Below are 17,055 nucleotides of genomic sequence, written 5' to 3' on the forward strand. Positions count from 1 at the left end.
TTTGAGACCAGCCTGGGCAACAAGGCAAGACCTTGTTTCTACAAAAAAAAAAAAAAAAAAAATTAACTGGGTGCAGTGGCATACACCTGTAGTCTCAGCTACATAGTTGGCTGAGGTGGGAAGATCGTTTAAGCCCAAGAGTACCAGGCTACAGTGAGCTATAATTGTACCACTGCACTTCAGCCTGGGTGACAGAGCAAGACCCTCTCTCAATAAATAAATAAACAAACAACCATAATATCATTATCACACCCCAAAAGGTATTAATGCCTTAATATCATCACATATGTAATTTAATACAAACTCTTGATCTAACTTTGGAGAAGGCAGAGAAGAGCTGGCTAGTTTCTCCCTTGGGATTCTCTAACCATATATCTACCTTCTGGACTCTGATTAGAAAAGCACCTACATATCCTTTACCAGTCCCTTTAAATTAAAGTCAATTACCAATACCATATCATCTCATAACTTTAAGACTTTATTTGCATTCTGTTCATAACAATATTTGGGACTTGCAATGGTGAGGTTAAAGACAATCATAAACTACATATCACACTCATGCCTGCTACCACCTATGCAAACTAGAGGCAACTCACATATGCACAAAGACAAGAGACACAGATAAGCAGGAACACCAAGACTTCAAGACAATGAACAGAGACAGAGATGGGCCAAATTCACCAGAGAATGGTATTGCTTTTAGTGAGAAACAATAAGCTAATGTCAAGGTTTTATATAATATAATAGTCAATTTACTAATTTTTGCCAAGATCAAAACTGCAAGACTCTTATAAATTACCAACAGTATTCAAATCAAATGTTGAGAATCAATACATAACCACTTACCCCTCAGGAAAAACTGAATGGGGAGACCCTTCTCGATAAGCACAAGGTTTTGAGATTGTCTAAACTGTAGGATCTGCCATAAATTCTGGCAAGGAAAGAATCATGATGATTCACTATATATTTCCTTGCAATCGTACCCCTTCTATTTGAATATCATATACAATTCTGAATTCCAAATTTTAAAAAAAGATGAAGGATTCATTTTATACTATTCAAGTTTTGCCAATGGATAAATTAGTTGAGAATATTTAAATTACTCACAGCCTAATAGGAACTTAAAACTAAGGGAAGGACGATCAAAGGACCATACAAATATGATCATATTCATACATAGGTGATCAAAACAATGAAGTTAAACTCAAGCAGATGATATTTGGATTAGACATAAGGACATACTTCCCTATGTGAGAGCTGTTTATTACCAGCTAAAATTTCTGGGGAATACACTAGAAATCTAATTTCCTGGTTTAAAGAATCAGTCCAGAATAATGAGTTTTCTCTTCTCTGATAGTGGCTGTGACTAAAGAACAATGAAGAACCTTCCATTTCTACAATCTGCAAAAGAAAGGAATGGATTAATAATGAACAATGAGTAATTTCTTTTTTTTTCTTTTTTTTTTTTTGAGAGAGTCTCGCTCTGTCACCCAGGCAACAATCGTGCAGTGGCACCACCTTGGTTCGCCGCAACCTCCGCCTCCCAGGTTCAAGCAATTCTCTGCCTCAGCCTCCCAAGTAGCTGGGATTACAGGCACCCGCCACCAAGCCTGGCTAATTTTTGTATTTTTAGTAGAGACGGGGTTTCACCATCTTGGCGAGGCTAGTCTTGAACTCCTGACCTCGTGATCCACCCGCCTCGGCCTCCCAAAGCACTGGGATTACATGCATGAGCCACTGCGCCCGGGCTGAGTAATTTCTTACATCATTTTATTCTCTGTGCTTATGCTTCAGTACACAACAGAGAAACAGGCATAAGGTATAACTTGAAAAACACTAGAGATTTATTCCTTGAATTCTCAAATTTCCCCCAATCAACAAGTGGACTACAAGCAGAACACATACCTTCCTGTCGCATCAGAACAGTCTAACTGCTCTCCACATACAGACATTACAGGATACCTTATATACAAAATTCTGCTTCCTCCCCACCCACCCCCTGCCAGCACCATTCCCAGGCTTTTATGCCTTATACTAGCATACTTAAAAATCACTAATTGAGAAGATTTGTTTAATTTAATCAATCAATGCACATTCTGCTTTGCCTATAACAAAAAACACTCTGTCCTACATCCTGGCACTGCAAAGCCTCTAGTACAATCCCTGGAAGAGCAAAATCTTTGTGGCACACTAAATACAGAGGACGGATTTCCTCTACTGAACAGAGATAAATAAATAAGCCAACACCAAAGTCAAGTCATACCCTGGGGGCCAGGGGTGTAAGAGTAGATTCATTGTGAATAATAAATAAGACCACTGGGCTATAGGCATAACAGTAATTTAGGTTAGAAAAAATATTTTAGTGACATGAGATAGAAAAAATTTGGGGCTTTTGAGGGGACAGGGTAATTAGCACACAAACTTCTTCAAATTTTCTTTTTTTTTTTGAGATGGAGTCTCACTCTGTCACCCAGGCAGGAGTGCAGTGGCACAATCTTGCTCACTGCAACCACCACCTGCCAGGTTCAAGTGATTCTCCTGCCTCAGCCTCCCAAGTAGCTGGGACTATAGGTGCCTGCTACCACACCTGGCTAATTTTTTTTTTTTTTAAGACGGAGTCTCTCTCTGTCGCCAGGCTAGAGTGCAATGGCGCGATCTCAGCTCACTGCAACTTCCACCTCCCAGGTTCAAGCGATTCTCCTGCCTCAGCCTCCCGAGTAGCTGGGACTACAGGCGCATGCCACCACACATGGCTAATTTTTGTATTTTTAGTCGAGACACGGTTTCACCATGTTGGCCAGGCTGGTCTCGAACTCCTGACCTCAGGTGATCCACCCACCTTGGCCTCCAAAAGTGCTGGAATTATAGGCGTGAGGAAGTTTTATTCTCAAAAGGAGAATAAATGGGTTACTTATCAAATAAATGGGTTCAGTGACTAACCACTTCAAGACCAGCTCAAGAAGGATTTAAAAAGCCATTATTCTTTTTTTTTTTTTTTTTTTTTTTTTTTGAGATGGAGTCTTGCTCTGTTGCCCAGGCTGGAGTGCAGTGGCTAGATCTCGGCTCACTTGCAACCTCGCCTCCAGGGTTCAAGTGATTCTCCCATCTCAGCCTCCCGAGTAGCTGGGACTACAGGGAAGCACCACCATGCCCAGTTGATTTTTGTCTTTTTAGTACAGATGGGGTTTCACCATATTGGCCAGGATGGTCTTGATCTCTTGATCTCATGATCCGCCTGCTTCGGCCTCCCAAAGTGCTGGGATTATAGGCGTGAGGCACTGTGCCCGGTCTTCAATTTTTAAGTCAGAATTGACAGGCATCATGGTTCAAAGTAAGCAGAATGACACACTGACACAAAACATTTTCAATGAAAGGCATAATTAGTAACTTGCATGCAAGATTTTGAGGCTGAATTTACTGTAGGGACTTAGTATCATGTAACACAGAAAAAACCCAGTACATTTTACAGAACCAAAAGAAATGGATCATAAATACTATGTACAAATCAAAGCAATTATAAATACTGGAACAATTGTATACAGGCATGGGATTGTATTATAGTACACATTATAGTATACAATACTATACAAATGTATACAATACAAAAAGGGAAAGTTGGCTAGCCTCTGATTCATCTAGAAACATGTTAGTGTTTCCTTTTGTCCTTAACAGTGGTTCCTAGAGTGAATAATTATGCTCCAAATAAAAGAAATCTGACTTTACAGAATTGGCAAGTCCTTATAAAGCTGACTCGTGAACAACTCAGTGGTTAGGGGAACTGACCCCATATAGTTGAAAATTTGTGTATAAATTTTGACATCCCAAAAACTTAACTACTAATAGCCTACTGTTGACTGGAAGCCTTACTGATAATATAAATACTTGATTATATAGACTACTCTCTACATGTTATGCATTTGTGACATAACTTTTTCTTTTTTTTTTTTTTTTTTTTTTGAGACGGAGTCTCGCTCTGTCGCCCAGGCTGGAGTACAGTGGCTGGATCTCAGCTCACTGCAAGCTCCGCCTCCCGGGTTTACACCATTCTCCGGCCTCAGCCTCCCGAGTAGCTGGGACTACAGGCGCCCGCCACTGCGCCCGGCTAGTTTTTTGTATTTTTTAGTAGAGACGGGGTTTCACTGTGTTAGCCAGGATGGTCTCGATCTCCTGACCTCGTGATCCGCCCGTCTCGGCCTCCCAAAGTGCTGGGATTACAGGCTTGAGCCATTGCACCCGGCCAGGGACATTTTAAAATAAAGAATGTGGCTTGGCAAAAGGGAGGTAAAACTCCACGCAAAGTGAATGGCATCTGAAATGTCTAAGAGGTAGACATAGCAAGTGCACTATTATCATAGCTGAAATGGAGAATGCCTATGCAAGGAAAGGAAAGATAGGTAAAATTAGGTTTTGAAATGTTTGTAATCATACATTTTTAAGTGATTTAAGAAACAAGTAGGAGCCACTTCAGGATTATGAGAAGATACTAACTTCAATATAGCATTCCAGGGTATTCTTAGGTTTAAAAACAAATGAAGTAGGAAGATACTACAGATAAAGAGGCAATTTAGGGATCTGGAAAAAAGTAATCTTTTTACAAAAACAGTGGGCAAAAAGACTTACTACCAGAAATACAGACCAGAGGGGAAGCATAAAGAGAAATGACAATCTGTTAGCTGGGCGTGGTGGCGCACACCTGTAATCCCAGCTACTCGGGAGGCTGAGGCACGAGAATTGCTTGAACCCAAGAGGTAGAGGTTGCAGTAAGCTGAGATCATGCCACTGCACTCCAGCCTGGGTGATAAGAGCAAAACTTTGTCTCACAAAAAAACAAAAAACAAAAAAAAAATTACAATCTCCATGCTAGAATTCAGGCAATTTTAAATCTTTATACTTTAGTGTGCTTCCTAGAATGGCTGCAGTGCTTTTCTACATTTTATAATTAAAATAGTCATACAAAAAGAGAATAAACATAACATATACACAGCCAAAGAATAATAAACACCCACACACCCATGTGCCCACCACCCAATTTAAGAAATAGAAAAATAAACCATGAGTTTAAGCCTCTCCAACTGATTACATACCCTTACATGAAATCCACCCTCCACCTTCTATAGAACACAACTATCCTGAATTTTGTGAAAAGCATTTCCTTTTTCTCTACAGACTTATCACAAGCATGTACTCCTGAACAGTATGTTCTTCAGTTTTGCCTGGTTTTGATTTATATATAAACGGAGTCATGATTCATATAGTCTTCTATGACTTGCTTTTTTCAATCAATGTGATGTTTTATGAGATTAGCCCAAGTTGTCGTATGCAGCTGCAGAATTCATTTTCATTACTGTATAGTATTTTACTATTGGAATAAACCATAATTTTTAAATCCACTCTAGTGTAGTTGGAATGTGTTATTTAAATTTTTCTATAATCTCAAAATATACTACTTTGAACTTTCTCAAATATATCTTCTGGCACGTTATGTATCAAGAAGTTTTCTACAATGTATTTCTAGGGGTGGAATTGCGAGGTGGTTACATGGTGCAAGTTCAATTCTACTAAGTAATGGTAAACTGTTTTCCTAAGTAGTGATATCAATTTATATTTCAGCTAGCAATGTATGTCAAGTCCTCATTATCCCACATTTTTGGTAACATGAACTTTTTTTTTTTTTTTTTGGAGATAGACCCTATCTGTCACTCATGCTTGAGTGCAGCAGTGTGATCAAGGCTCACTGCAGCCTCAACCTTTTGGGCTCAAGTATTTTCCCATCTCAGCCTCCCAAGTAGGTGGGACCACAGGCACACACCAACATGCCCAGATAATTTTTTAAAATGTTTCCGTAGAGATAGGATCTCACTTTGTTGTCCATGGTGGTCTCAAACTCCTGAGCTCAGCAATCCTCCTGCCTCAGCCTCTCAAAGTGCTGGAATTACACCGCCTAGCAGTAACAATTTTATTAGATTTTTAAATGTCTACCAAACTGAAGGGTATGACTTAATTTACATTTCTTAGATTAATAATGGGGGAAAGCATTTTTCATACGCTCAGGGGTTATTTGGGTTTCCTATCCTGAAAAAGGCCTGTTTGTAGCTTTGTCCATTTTTCTCTTGACTCATTTTATTTATTTATTTATTTATTTATTTATTTATTTATTTATTGAGACAGAGTTTCGCTCTTGTTGCCCAGGCTGGAGTACAATGGCACAATCTCAGCTCACCACAACCTCCGCCCTCCAGGTTCAAGTGATTCTCCTGCCTCAGCCTCCCAAATAGCTGGGATTACAGGCATGTGCCAACATGCCAGGCTAATTTTGTATTTTTAGTAGAGACAGGGTTTCTCCATGTTGGTCAAGTTGGTCTCAAACTCCCGACCTCCAGTGATCTGCCCGCCTCGGCCTCCCAAAGTGCTGAGATTACAGGCGTGAGCCACTGCACCCGGCCTTTTATTTATTTTTTATAGGAATTCTCTGGACTTCTATGCTGGATACTAATCTTCTGTTACATATATATGTTGAAGATATTTTCTCTAGGTTTGTAGCCTTGTCTCTTTGCATTCTTTATGGAGTCTTTAGATAAATGAAAGTTTCTGAATTTCTGTAGTAAAATTTATCAATTTCCTAACCTTTTTTTCATGTCTTATTTAATAAGTACTTCCCTATCCCTGAGGTCATGATACTCTCTCATAGTTTCTTCTAAAACTTTAAAAAAAAAAAATTGGCCGGGCGCGGTGGCTCACGTCTGTAATCCCAGCACTTTGGGAGGCCGAGGCGGGCAGATCACGAGGTCAGGAGATCGACACCATCCTGGCTAACATGGTGAAACCCCGCATCTACTAAAAATACAAAAAATTAGCCGGGCATGGTGGCGGGTGCATGCAGTCCCAGCTACTCGGGAGGCTGAGGCAGGAGAATGGCGTGAACCCGGGAGGCGGAGCTTGCAGTGAACCGAGATTGCACCACCGAACTCCAGCCTGGGCGACAGAGCGAGACTCCGTCTCAAAAAAAAAAAAAAAAAATTTGAGACAGAGTCTCACTCTGTCACCTAGGCTGGAGTATAGTGGCACAAACACAGCTCACTGCAGCCTTGACCTCCTGGGCTCAAGCAAACCTCCTGCCTCAGCCTCCCAAGTAGCTGGGCCAACAGGTGCGCACCACCATGCCTGTCTAATTTTTGACTTATTGTAGAGACAGGATCTCATTTTGTTGTCCAGGCTAGTCTCAAACTCTTAGGCTCAAGCGATCCTCCCACCATGGCCTCCCAGAGTGCTGAGGTTAGAGGGGTGAGTCACATTTTAGTCCTTAATTCATCTGAAATTCTTACTTTTGGTATGGTATGAAATAGGAAACTAATTTCCTTTTTTCTTTTCCCTATAGGGATAACTAATTGTCTAAACGCCATTATTGAAAAATCCACTTTCTCCTTAGAGTCACAGGGCAAGTAGCAAGTTTCCTATATGACTATTTCTGAACCACAAATTTTGTTCCACTGATTTATTTGCCATACTGTGTAGATACCACATTATCTTAATTATTATAGTTTTATAATAATTCTTGATATCTCATAAAGTATGCTAGTCATTAATACTGTTTGGCAAATATCTCTGGTCTTACCCCTCTTAAGGATCACCATAGGACTACAGTTCCAGGTTCCCTTGTGGGTCAGTGGGACAAGATTAGTTCTGTTTCAATGAGCTGTGAGCAGAAGTGACCTGCTGAGCATTAACTGCCTGTGCAAAACCGTCCAAAGCTCTTTTCCCCCCTGGCTTAGCAACTAATATTTTATATGGTGATCAAGCATGGTGCTGTTCATGCCAGCACCTTGAGAGGCCAAGGTGGGAAGATGACTTGAGGCCAGGAATTCAAGATCAGCCTTGGGTAACATAGCAAGTCCTCATCTCTACCAAAAAGTAAATAAATAAAAAGGAGTTGGGCATGGTGGCACACATCTATAGTCCTAGTTACTTGGGAGGCTGAGGCACAGAATTGCTTGACCCCAGGAAACTGAGGCTGCAGTGAGCTATGACTGGTACCACTGTACTCCAGGCTGGGTGACAGAGCAAGATCCTATCTCTAAAAAATAATAATACTCAATACAATTGTAGCTTTGGTACCTAAGTGATATAATCAGTCATATCCCTACTTATCTTCAGTGAATGAGAAATAAATCTTTGGTATATTAATCACAGGGAGTTTAGGGTTCTTTGTTACCACAATATAATTTAGCACACTCTGGGCCAGGAATGGCAGTTCATGCCTGTAATCCCAGCACTTTGGGAAGCCGAAGTGAAAGGACTGCTTGAGCCCAGGAGTTCAAAACCAGCCTAGGCAACATAGTCAGAACCCATCTCTACCAAAAATTTAAAACTCAGCCAGACATGGTAGCACATGCCTGTGGTGCCAGCTACTCGGGAGGCAGAGGCAAGAGGACTCCTTGAGTCCAGGAGGTCGAGGCTGCAGTGAACTGTAATAGCCCTACTACACCTCAGCCTGGGCAACAGAACAAGATCCTATTTCAAATAAATAAATAAATAACTTAGCCTGCCTACTCTGAAGTCACACTCTGTTGTTATTTTTCAGTACTGTCCTATTTTTCCCTGTTTGTTATGTAAATTTCAGAACTGTCTTTTCTCAACTTCCAAAATAAGCCTACTGATGAGAGTATACATGAGTACAACCACATTGGAAAACAAATGGCATTATCTAAAAAAGTTGAAGACGTACATATTCTATGATCTAGCAATTCCAGTCCTGGGCATGTGTACAAAAGAAATGTGTACACATAGGTAAACATGTACAAAAATGTTCTCAGTAATACTCTTCATAAAAATAAAAAACTGGAAACAATCCAAATGACTGCCAACATTTGGTAGTTGGTCAGGCACAGTGGCTCACGTCTGTAATCCCAGCACTTTGGGAGGCCAAGGTGGGCAGATCACCTGAGGTCAGCAGTTCGAGACCAGCCTGGCCAACACGGAGAAACCCTGTCTCTACTAAAAATACAAAATTAGCCAGGCGTGGTGGCGCATGCCTGTAATTCCAGCTACTCAGGAGGATGAGGCAGAAGAATCGCTTGAAACCAGGAGGCAGAGGTTGCAGCAAGCTGAGATCGTACCATTGCACTCCAGTCTGCTCAACAAGAGCAAAACTCTGCCTCAAAAATGAAAAAAAAAAAAAAAGGAAAGAAAAGAAAAGAAAAAAAGAAATACCATACAATAATGAAAATGAACTAGACCTACACACAACAACGTAGATGCTCTCATAAACATATTGCTGAGCTAAGAAACACACACAAAATTTACATAGAATGATTCAATTTACAATGAAGTCTCAAAAACAGGTAATCTTTAAATTAGATTAAGAATAAATATATAGGTAGTAAAACATCAGATAAAACAAGGAAATGGGCCAGGCGCGATGGCTCACGCCTGTAATCCCAGCACTTTGGGGGGCCAAGGCGGGTGGATCACAAGGTCAAGAGTTCGAGACCAGCCTGACCAACATGGTGAACCCCTGCCTCTACTAAAAATACAAAAATTAGCCGGGCATGGTGACATGCACCTGTAATCCCACCTACTTGGGAAGCTGAGGCAGGAGAATCACTCGAACCCAGGAGGTGGAGGTTGCAGTGAGCCGAGATTGTGCCACTGCATTCCAGCCTAGGCGACACAGTGAGACTCTGTCTCAAAAAAAAAAAAAAAAAGGGAAATGATTACCACAAACATTAGGAAGTCCCTGGGAGAAAAGAGATCTGATTGAGAAAAAAGGGAGGATAATTTTCTTTCTTTTTTTTGTTTTGTTTTGAGACAGTGTCTTGCTCTGTCGCCCAGGCTAGAGTGCAGTGGTACGGTCCTGGCTCACTGCAACCTCCACTTCCCGGGTTCAAGTGATTCTCATACCTCAGCCTCCTGAGTAGCTGGGATTATGGGCATGTGCCACCACACCCAGCTAATTTTTTGTATTTTTAGTAGAGATAGGGTTTTGCCATGTTGGCCAGACTGGTCTTGAACTCCTTACACCTCAGGTGATCTACCCGCCTCGGTCTCCCAAAGTGCTGGGATTACAGGCGTGAGCCACTGCGCCCAGCCAGTTCTGTTTCTATAGCTGGCAACAAACAGAAAATGCAATTTAAAAAGCATTTTATAATAGCAACAAAGTATATGCAGTAAATATGAATAAATCTTACAAAAATGGTATAAGACATTTGTGTAAAACCTCCACAGAGATCCAGTACAACAAGTAATCAAAGTCAACACCCTTGCAATAACTCTTCAAGTCAAAATTAAAAATTGCCAGTACCGGCAGGGCATGGTGGCTCACACCTGTAATCACAGCACTTTGGGAGGCTGAGGCGGGTAGATCACCTGAGGTGTAAGGAGTTCAAGACCAGTCTGGCCAACATGGCGAAAGACCAGTCTGGCCAACATGGCGAAACCCCAGCTCTACTAAAAACACAAAAAATTAGCCAGGCGTGGTGGTGGGTGCCTGTAATCCCAGCTACTCGGGAGGCTGAGGCAGGAGAATCGCTTGAACCTGGGAGGCAGAGGTTGCAGTGAGCTGAGATCGCACCATTACACTCCAGTCTGTGCAACAAGAGCGAAAGCCCATCTCAAAAAAAAAAAAAGAAACAGAACTGAATGTTATGCCTTGATGCAACAACCCACTATACTCTCTTATTGTTGCTTCTGACTTATCAGTAGATTGAGTTTTCTTGTAACAGTCATATCATCTGCAAATAACAGCAACTTTGTCTCATCCTTTATAATCTTTGTATCTTTCCTTTGGGTTTGTCTTATTTACAATGATTAGAATCTAGTTCAATGATGAACTGTACTATTTTCATGTTCTATAAAAGTATTTTAATTTTTTTTATTTTTTTAGAGACAGTATCTTGCTCTATCACCCTGGCTGGAGTGTAGCGGCACAATCATAGCTCACTTCAGTGTTGAACTCCTGGGCTCAAGTGATCCTCCCACCTCAGCCTTCAGAGTAGCTGAGTCTACAGGTATGTGCCACTATGCCCCGCTAATTTTTGTTTTCTTTGTAGAGATGGGGTCTTCCTATGTTGCCCAGGCTGGTCTCACATTGCTGGCTTCAAGTGATCCTCCCATCTTAGCCTCCCAAAGCACTGGGAATACAGGCATAGCCACTGCTCACAGCCCTATAAAAGTAGTTTTAAAGTGGGGAACAAAAGAGACATCGTACAGGAGGACCCAGGTGCTGATGGCTCATTTCAAGTGTACTCCTTCATATGTTTATCACCATTTCCCTTCTCTCAGAAAATGAAGCCCTCCATCCTGGATGAGGGAATAGCTCTTGAAAACTGGCTATTCTAACAATTTAAACTTCTTAACGACTAAAATCAAGTTCAGCTCATCCACACTTCCAAATTAATCTATCTGCATTACAAGTCTATAATTTTCAAATCAAGTATACAATAATTAAAAGAATAGAAACAATGCCATCTAAAACGTGAAGTGTGTTCAAACTAGAGACTAATTATTTAACATCTATATAGCACTGAGGAACTGAAAAGCACTTAGGGGAATAAATCAAACTTTTAATACACTCCCAACACAACAGATGAGGCAGTGAAGGAAAATAAATCTCTTGGTTAGATCAGGCAGTGATGTAATGAGGAAAGTACCAGAATTCTAACACATCCTCAGAGTTATGAAGACCCAAAATATAGCCTTTGATAAATACATCCCCAAGACCATTTATCTATCCACCACAAGCAACTGTCTCTCTGAAAGAGTCCCAAAATATTTCCTCAGCCCAACAAATTGACAATTTCCCTTCTGTACTTGTGTATCTCAGAGGGTAGTCTAGTAGTTGGCTTTCTTCATCTTTCTAGCTTATATAATGATACTGATTTATACTAAGTAACAGTTCGTCCCTCAGGAAAATGAAATATAACAAGAGTGTGGCAGCCAGTTCTCCAGAGTCCTACCCAGATCAATAAAGAGTACAGCACAGTCCTGACTAGTCAAAGGCCTCTCAGAGGTCATATAAGTGCTCTCATCCCTTCTTGGTACAGACAAGAGTTTCCAGAGTCAGACAGTTCTTCTACTAGGGACTTCTCCAGGATTCACATTTCCCTAGTAAGTATCCCAAACATGTTTTGCTTTTTTGTTTTTCTCTCCCTTTCTGAATGACATTTTTTGTTGTTGTTTGTTTTTTTCTCCCTAGCATGGCTCTAATGCCATGAATCAGACTTCTTTTGGACTTACTGACCACGGGACTACTGTATTTCTTCTTTATCTAAGTTAGATACTTAATGTATCTTTCAGAAAATCAGATAAAATGCCCTTTGGATGGACCCCTGTCTAAATGGGCACAGTAAGAAATGTTATATTCAACTTGTAAGAGATTTGGTTGTATTAAAATTCATATTTGAACTCCCCAATAAACCAGTAATTTATATTCTATATATTGTTACAAGTTATAATGGTTCCAGCTGGGCATGATGGCTCACGCCTGTAATCCCAGCACTTTGGGAGGCCGAGGCGGGCATCACCTGAAGTCAGGAGTTGGGAGGCCAGCCTGGCCGATACAGTGAAACCCCATCTCTACTAAAATTAAAATTAGCCAGGTGTGGTGGTCGGCGCCTTGGGAGGCTATTTGGGAGGCTCCCTATTTGGGAGTCAGGAGTTCAAGACCAGCCTGGCCAACATGGTGAAATCCCATCTCCACTAAAAATATATTTCAAAAACTAGTCACCACCTACTGGGGAGGCGGAGGCATGAAAATCATTTGAATCTGGGAGGGGGAGGTTGCAGTGAGCCGAAACTGCACCATTGCACACCAGCCTGGGTGACAAGAGCAAAACTCCGTCTCAAAAAGAAAACAAAACAAAAAAACAAGTTATAATGGTTCCAAACAAAGGGTAGAAAACAAGATGTTTATGACCCAAGTGGCAAAACCCAAGTTCAGAAGAATCACTTATCTCTTTCTAAAAATATCTGCCCGGCCGGGCGCGGTGGCTCACACCTGTAATCCCAGCACTTTGAGAGGCCGAGGCAGGTGGATCACCTGAAGTCAGGAGTTCGAGACCAGCCTGGCCAACATGGCGAAACCCCGTCTCTACAAAAATACAAAAATTAACGGAGCATGGTGGTGCGCGCCTATAATCCCAGTTACTCAGGAGGCTGAGACAGAAGAATTGCTTGAACCCAGGAGGCGGAGGTTGCAGTGAGCTGAGATTGTACCAGTGCACTCCAGCCTGGGTGACAGAATGAGACTCCATCTCAGAAAAAAAAAAAAGGAGAAGCATACTTGCATAGTATTCTGTCACATCAAATAGAGCTGCATAAGCAAAACAGGTTCAGTAAAAGAGACTACCCAAGTCAAGTACTAATTCTTTGAAGCAAGCAAACCAATCATATCCATTTTTGCACTAAACCACAGGTAGATAATTCAGTAACAAATTCTTTAGCATCATCCTGATTAACCAAACCACCTTGATATTGACCATGTGGCCACCGAATGGTAGTGAGAAGAAACTAATTGGAAGTACTTACCTTGAGAGCACAAAAGATGCAGGAATCTCCCATGCACTTGTGAGTTGTAAGCTGCCTAAAGCTACGTCGGAAGATATCCAAGTGCCACAAAACCTGGTGAGAAAGGGAAAACATTTTATTACTCTATAAAAAGCCACCATTTAATTTTAAAGTAAAAGAGTTCAAGCAAACATAGGTAATGACTGCAGAAGATATCTTTATTCCCAGAGAAAACTTCATTCTAGTATATTAAAACAAATGTGAAAAATGGTGAGATATCTAACAGGAAAAATGAATGGTCATATTCTGGGAAAGATATTAATTTGAACATAAAGTGAAGGTAATACAGTTAAAATATGACATGACATACATCAAATGTGATCCTGAAGAGGAAATTTATGGGTTAAAGCTGAAGAATAAGGATTTACATTAATGATCCACACAAGAAAAGCAAGAATATTTTATAACTTATATTAGAAATGTGAACCCATAGAAATGTGAACTGTAGTATGGAATTTTTTCTTTGTTAGAACTCTCAATTTTTAGACATTTCTAAGAGAAGTGTGATCTCCTTAAGTCAATAGGGTAAAAAATTATGATTTCTATACTTTCGTTGAAATGGAAAAAAAATATGATATTAACAGTGATAAATCATGTTATAGTATATACCCTTGATGTGATGTGTTGAAAACGGCACTCTACTTTTGTGGTCTTCCTCCCCAAAACCTATTACCCTAGTCTAATCATGAGAAAAGCATTAGACAAATTCCAATAGGGGAAGGGGGATATCCAAAAAAATACTTGATCAGTACTCCTCAAAACTGTCAAAGATTATCAAAAACATAAACATTCTGAGAAAATGTCACAGCTAAGAGAAGCCTAAGAAGACATGACAAGTAAATCTAAATGTGGTATCCTGGATGAAATCTTGGGCCAGGAAAGGACAGCAGGTAAAAACCAAGGAAATCTGAATAAATTGCAATTTTTAGTTAAAAAAGAAATGATGTAATATATAGCATAATGCCTTAGGAAGCTCCCCCCTTGCTAGGAAAGCATTTAATGTCATAATATGTGAAAAAGCATAATTTCTGGAGCCCCAAATGACGCACACCTCTGGAGCTTCTTCTTACTTATATGTCTCAAGATCCATACTCTAAAAGTTCTTTGAAACTGGCTATGCTCCCAAGTAAATTACATCTTTTTATAACAAATGTAATAAGTTCAACTCATTTGTGGCAAATACAGCTTTGAAACCAAAAGTCAGAATATTAGCTCATAGCAACAACTATTTTCAACATGTAACATGATTATAATAGGGACTCCAAAACCACCAATGCCTCAATCATTAAGTATGGATACAGAAATATGTGTATGTGTGTGTGTGTATACATATATATAATGTATTGTATATGGCACTGGAAATTAGAATGGAAACTCATAAACAGCATTGTTTCAACTGACAATATAAATAGACCACATAGAAAAAAACAATTATAAAAATGGGACTATGGCCAAGAAGGGGGTAAACATACACATTTATATCAATGCCTTATTTTGCCTGCTTCTAAATCACAAAAGTATTACCAGGATAAAAAGTAACTAAAAAAACTAATATGTGGCCAGGTGTGGTGGCTCATGCCTATAATCTCAGCACTTTGGGAGGCCAACGCAGGAGGATCGCTTGAGCCCAGAAGTTCAAGACCAGCCTAGGCAATTACAATGAGATCCCCTCTCTACAAACAATTAAAAAAAAAAAATTAGTCAGGTATGGTGGCACGTGTCTGTAGTCCTAGCTACTAGGGAGGCTGAGGTGGGAGGATCGCTTGAGCCCAGGATGTTAAGGCTGCAGTGAGCTATGAGTACGCCACTGCACTCCAGCCTTGGCGACAGAGTGAGACCCCTGGCTCCAAAAAAAGAAATAAAGAAAGAAAACTAATATGCATCATCCAGGACAAAAACCTAGCCAACTCCACCTAAACACATGAAATTTGTGGTAATAATTAGGGAAAGCACTTAAAATTTTTTTTATAGGGTTGCCAGCACATAATTTTTTTTAAAAATTGTTTTCAAATAAAAACTTAAAAACTGAGAAAGAGACTGGGCGCCGTGGCACACACCTGTAAGCCCAGCACTTTGGGAGGCCGAGGTGGGCAGATTACCTGAGGTCAGGAGTTCAAGACCAGCCCAGCCAAAATGGCGAAACCCCGTCTCTACCAAATGTACAAAAATTAGCCCGGTGTGGTGGCAGATGGTCTGTAATCCCAGCTATTCAGGAAGCTAAGGCAGGAGAATCGCTTGAACCCAAGAGGCGGAGATGGCAATGAGCTGAGATCCCACCACTTCACTCTAGCCTGGGCAACAGAGCGAGACTCCGTCTCAAATAAATAAAAACTGAGAAAGAGCATGAAACTTTTATTACTTAGATAAGCTTGGCAACATTCTTGTATTATGAATGAGGAAACTCAGACACTATTACCTGTACAAGGTCACAAGACTAGTCTACAGAATGGCTAAAACTAGAACCCAGGTCTCCTCCTAATGCCCAAGACCATTGTTCTTTATACTAAACATCTTGTCTTCTCTCATAGCAACCTATTTTCTCATAACATCTGAGGAGTCAAGCTAATATTTTACCCAAGTATAATTATCTTGGGTGGAAAATTTCATTTACTTTTACACTGAAGAGCAGAAAAGAAGAGAAAGTAATTACTTGAAAGTTAGGCCAAGGGGGATGAACTTAACACGCTATGGGCATGACTGGGCAGAGCAGACAGACAGAAAGCTTTGGGATTCTAAGACCACTTAAGTAGCAAGCAACAGTGAAAGGGAAAATGTAGGGTAGATAATCACCTTAAGGGAATTTACTTTCCCCTAGCTCTATTCAAGTGTATCTGACTAGACACCAGTTATGAGCCAAAACAGGAGAGCTCAAAGGGAGGAGATAAATTGGACAAAGACTAGACTCCATTCAATATGTGGGCCAAGAGCCTGAATATTAAGAGACAAGATTAACATACCTGAAAGTCTTTGACTTGTGGAAAGAATTTTGCTTCTATACTAGAGAAAAGCAACTAGGATAACACACCTGGCTCCCAAAAGGAAAAACAGAAAACAGGCCAGGCGCAGTGGCTCACGCCTATAATCCCAGCACTTTGGGAGGCTGAGGCAGGTGGATCACTTGAGGCTAGGAGTTCAAAACCAGCCTGGCCAACATGGTAAAACCCTGTCTCTACTAAAAATACAAAAATTAGCTGGGTGTGGTGATGCACAGCTGTAATTCCACCTACTTGGGTGGCTGAGGCATCAGAATTGCTTGAACCGCCAAGATCACCCATGGTCCCAGCTACTCAGGAGGCTAAGGCAGGAGGATCACCTGAGCCCCGGAGGTCAAGGCTGCAGTGAGCTGTGATTGGGCCACTATACTCCAGCCTTGGCAATAGAATGAAACTCTGTCTCAACAAAAAAAAAAAAAGAAAAGAAAAATAAGAACCCGTAGAGATTGCTCAGGAAAAAAAGTTGATAAATAGAAAGATGAGCCAGGTGCGGTGGCTCACG

General features: G+C 40.7%; 1 protein-coding gene across 28 annotated transcripts in view; it reads right to left on the reverse strand.

The window, feature by feature from the left end:
• LOC105466020 (ubiquitin specific peptidase 54) overlaps positions 1-17,055 on the reverse strand; it is a 118,393-nt gene that overhangs the window by 51,717 nt on the left and 49,621 nt on the right. For all 28 annotated transcript variants that reach the window (XM_011714806.3, XM_011714813.3, XM_071069734.1 and 25 more), the window contains one exon: positions 13,522-13,614. In XM_011714806.3, coding sequence (XP_011713108.2) covers positions 13,522-13,614 — 93 coding nt within the window. The remainder of the gene's footprint in view (positions 1-13,521; positions 13,615-17,055) is intronic.

The sequence above is a fragment of the Macaca nemestrina genome, chromosome 9, assembly GCF_043159975.1.
Source record: "Macaca nemestrina isolate mMacNem1 chromosome 9, mMacNem.hap1, whole genome shotgun sequence".
NCBI classification, from domain to species: Eukaryota; Metazoa; Chordata; class Mammalia; order Primates; family Cercopithecidae; genus Macaca; species Macaca nemestrina.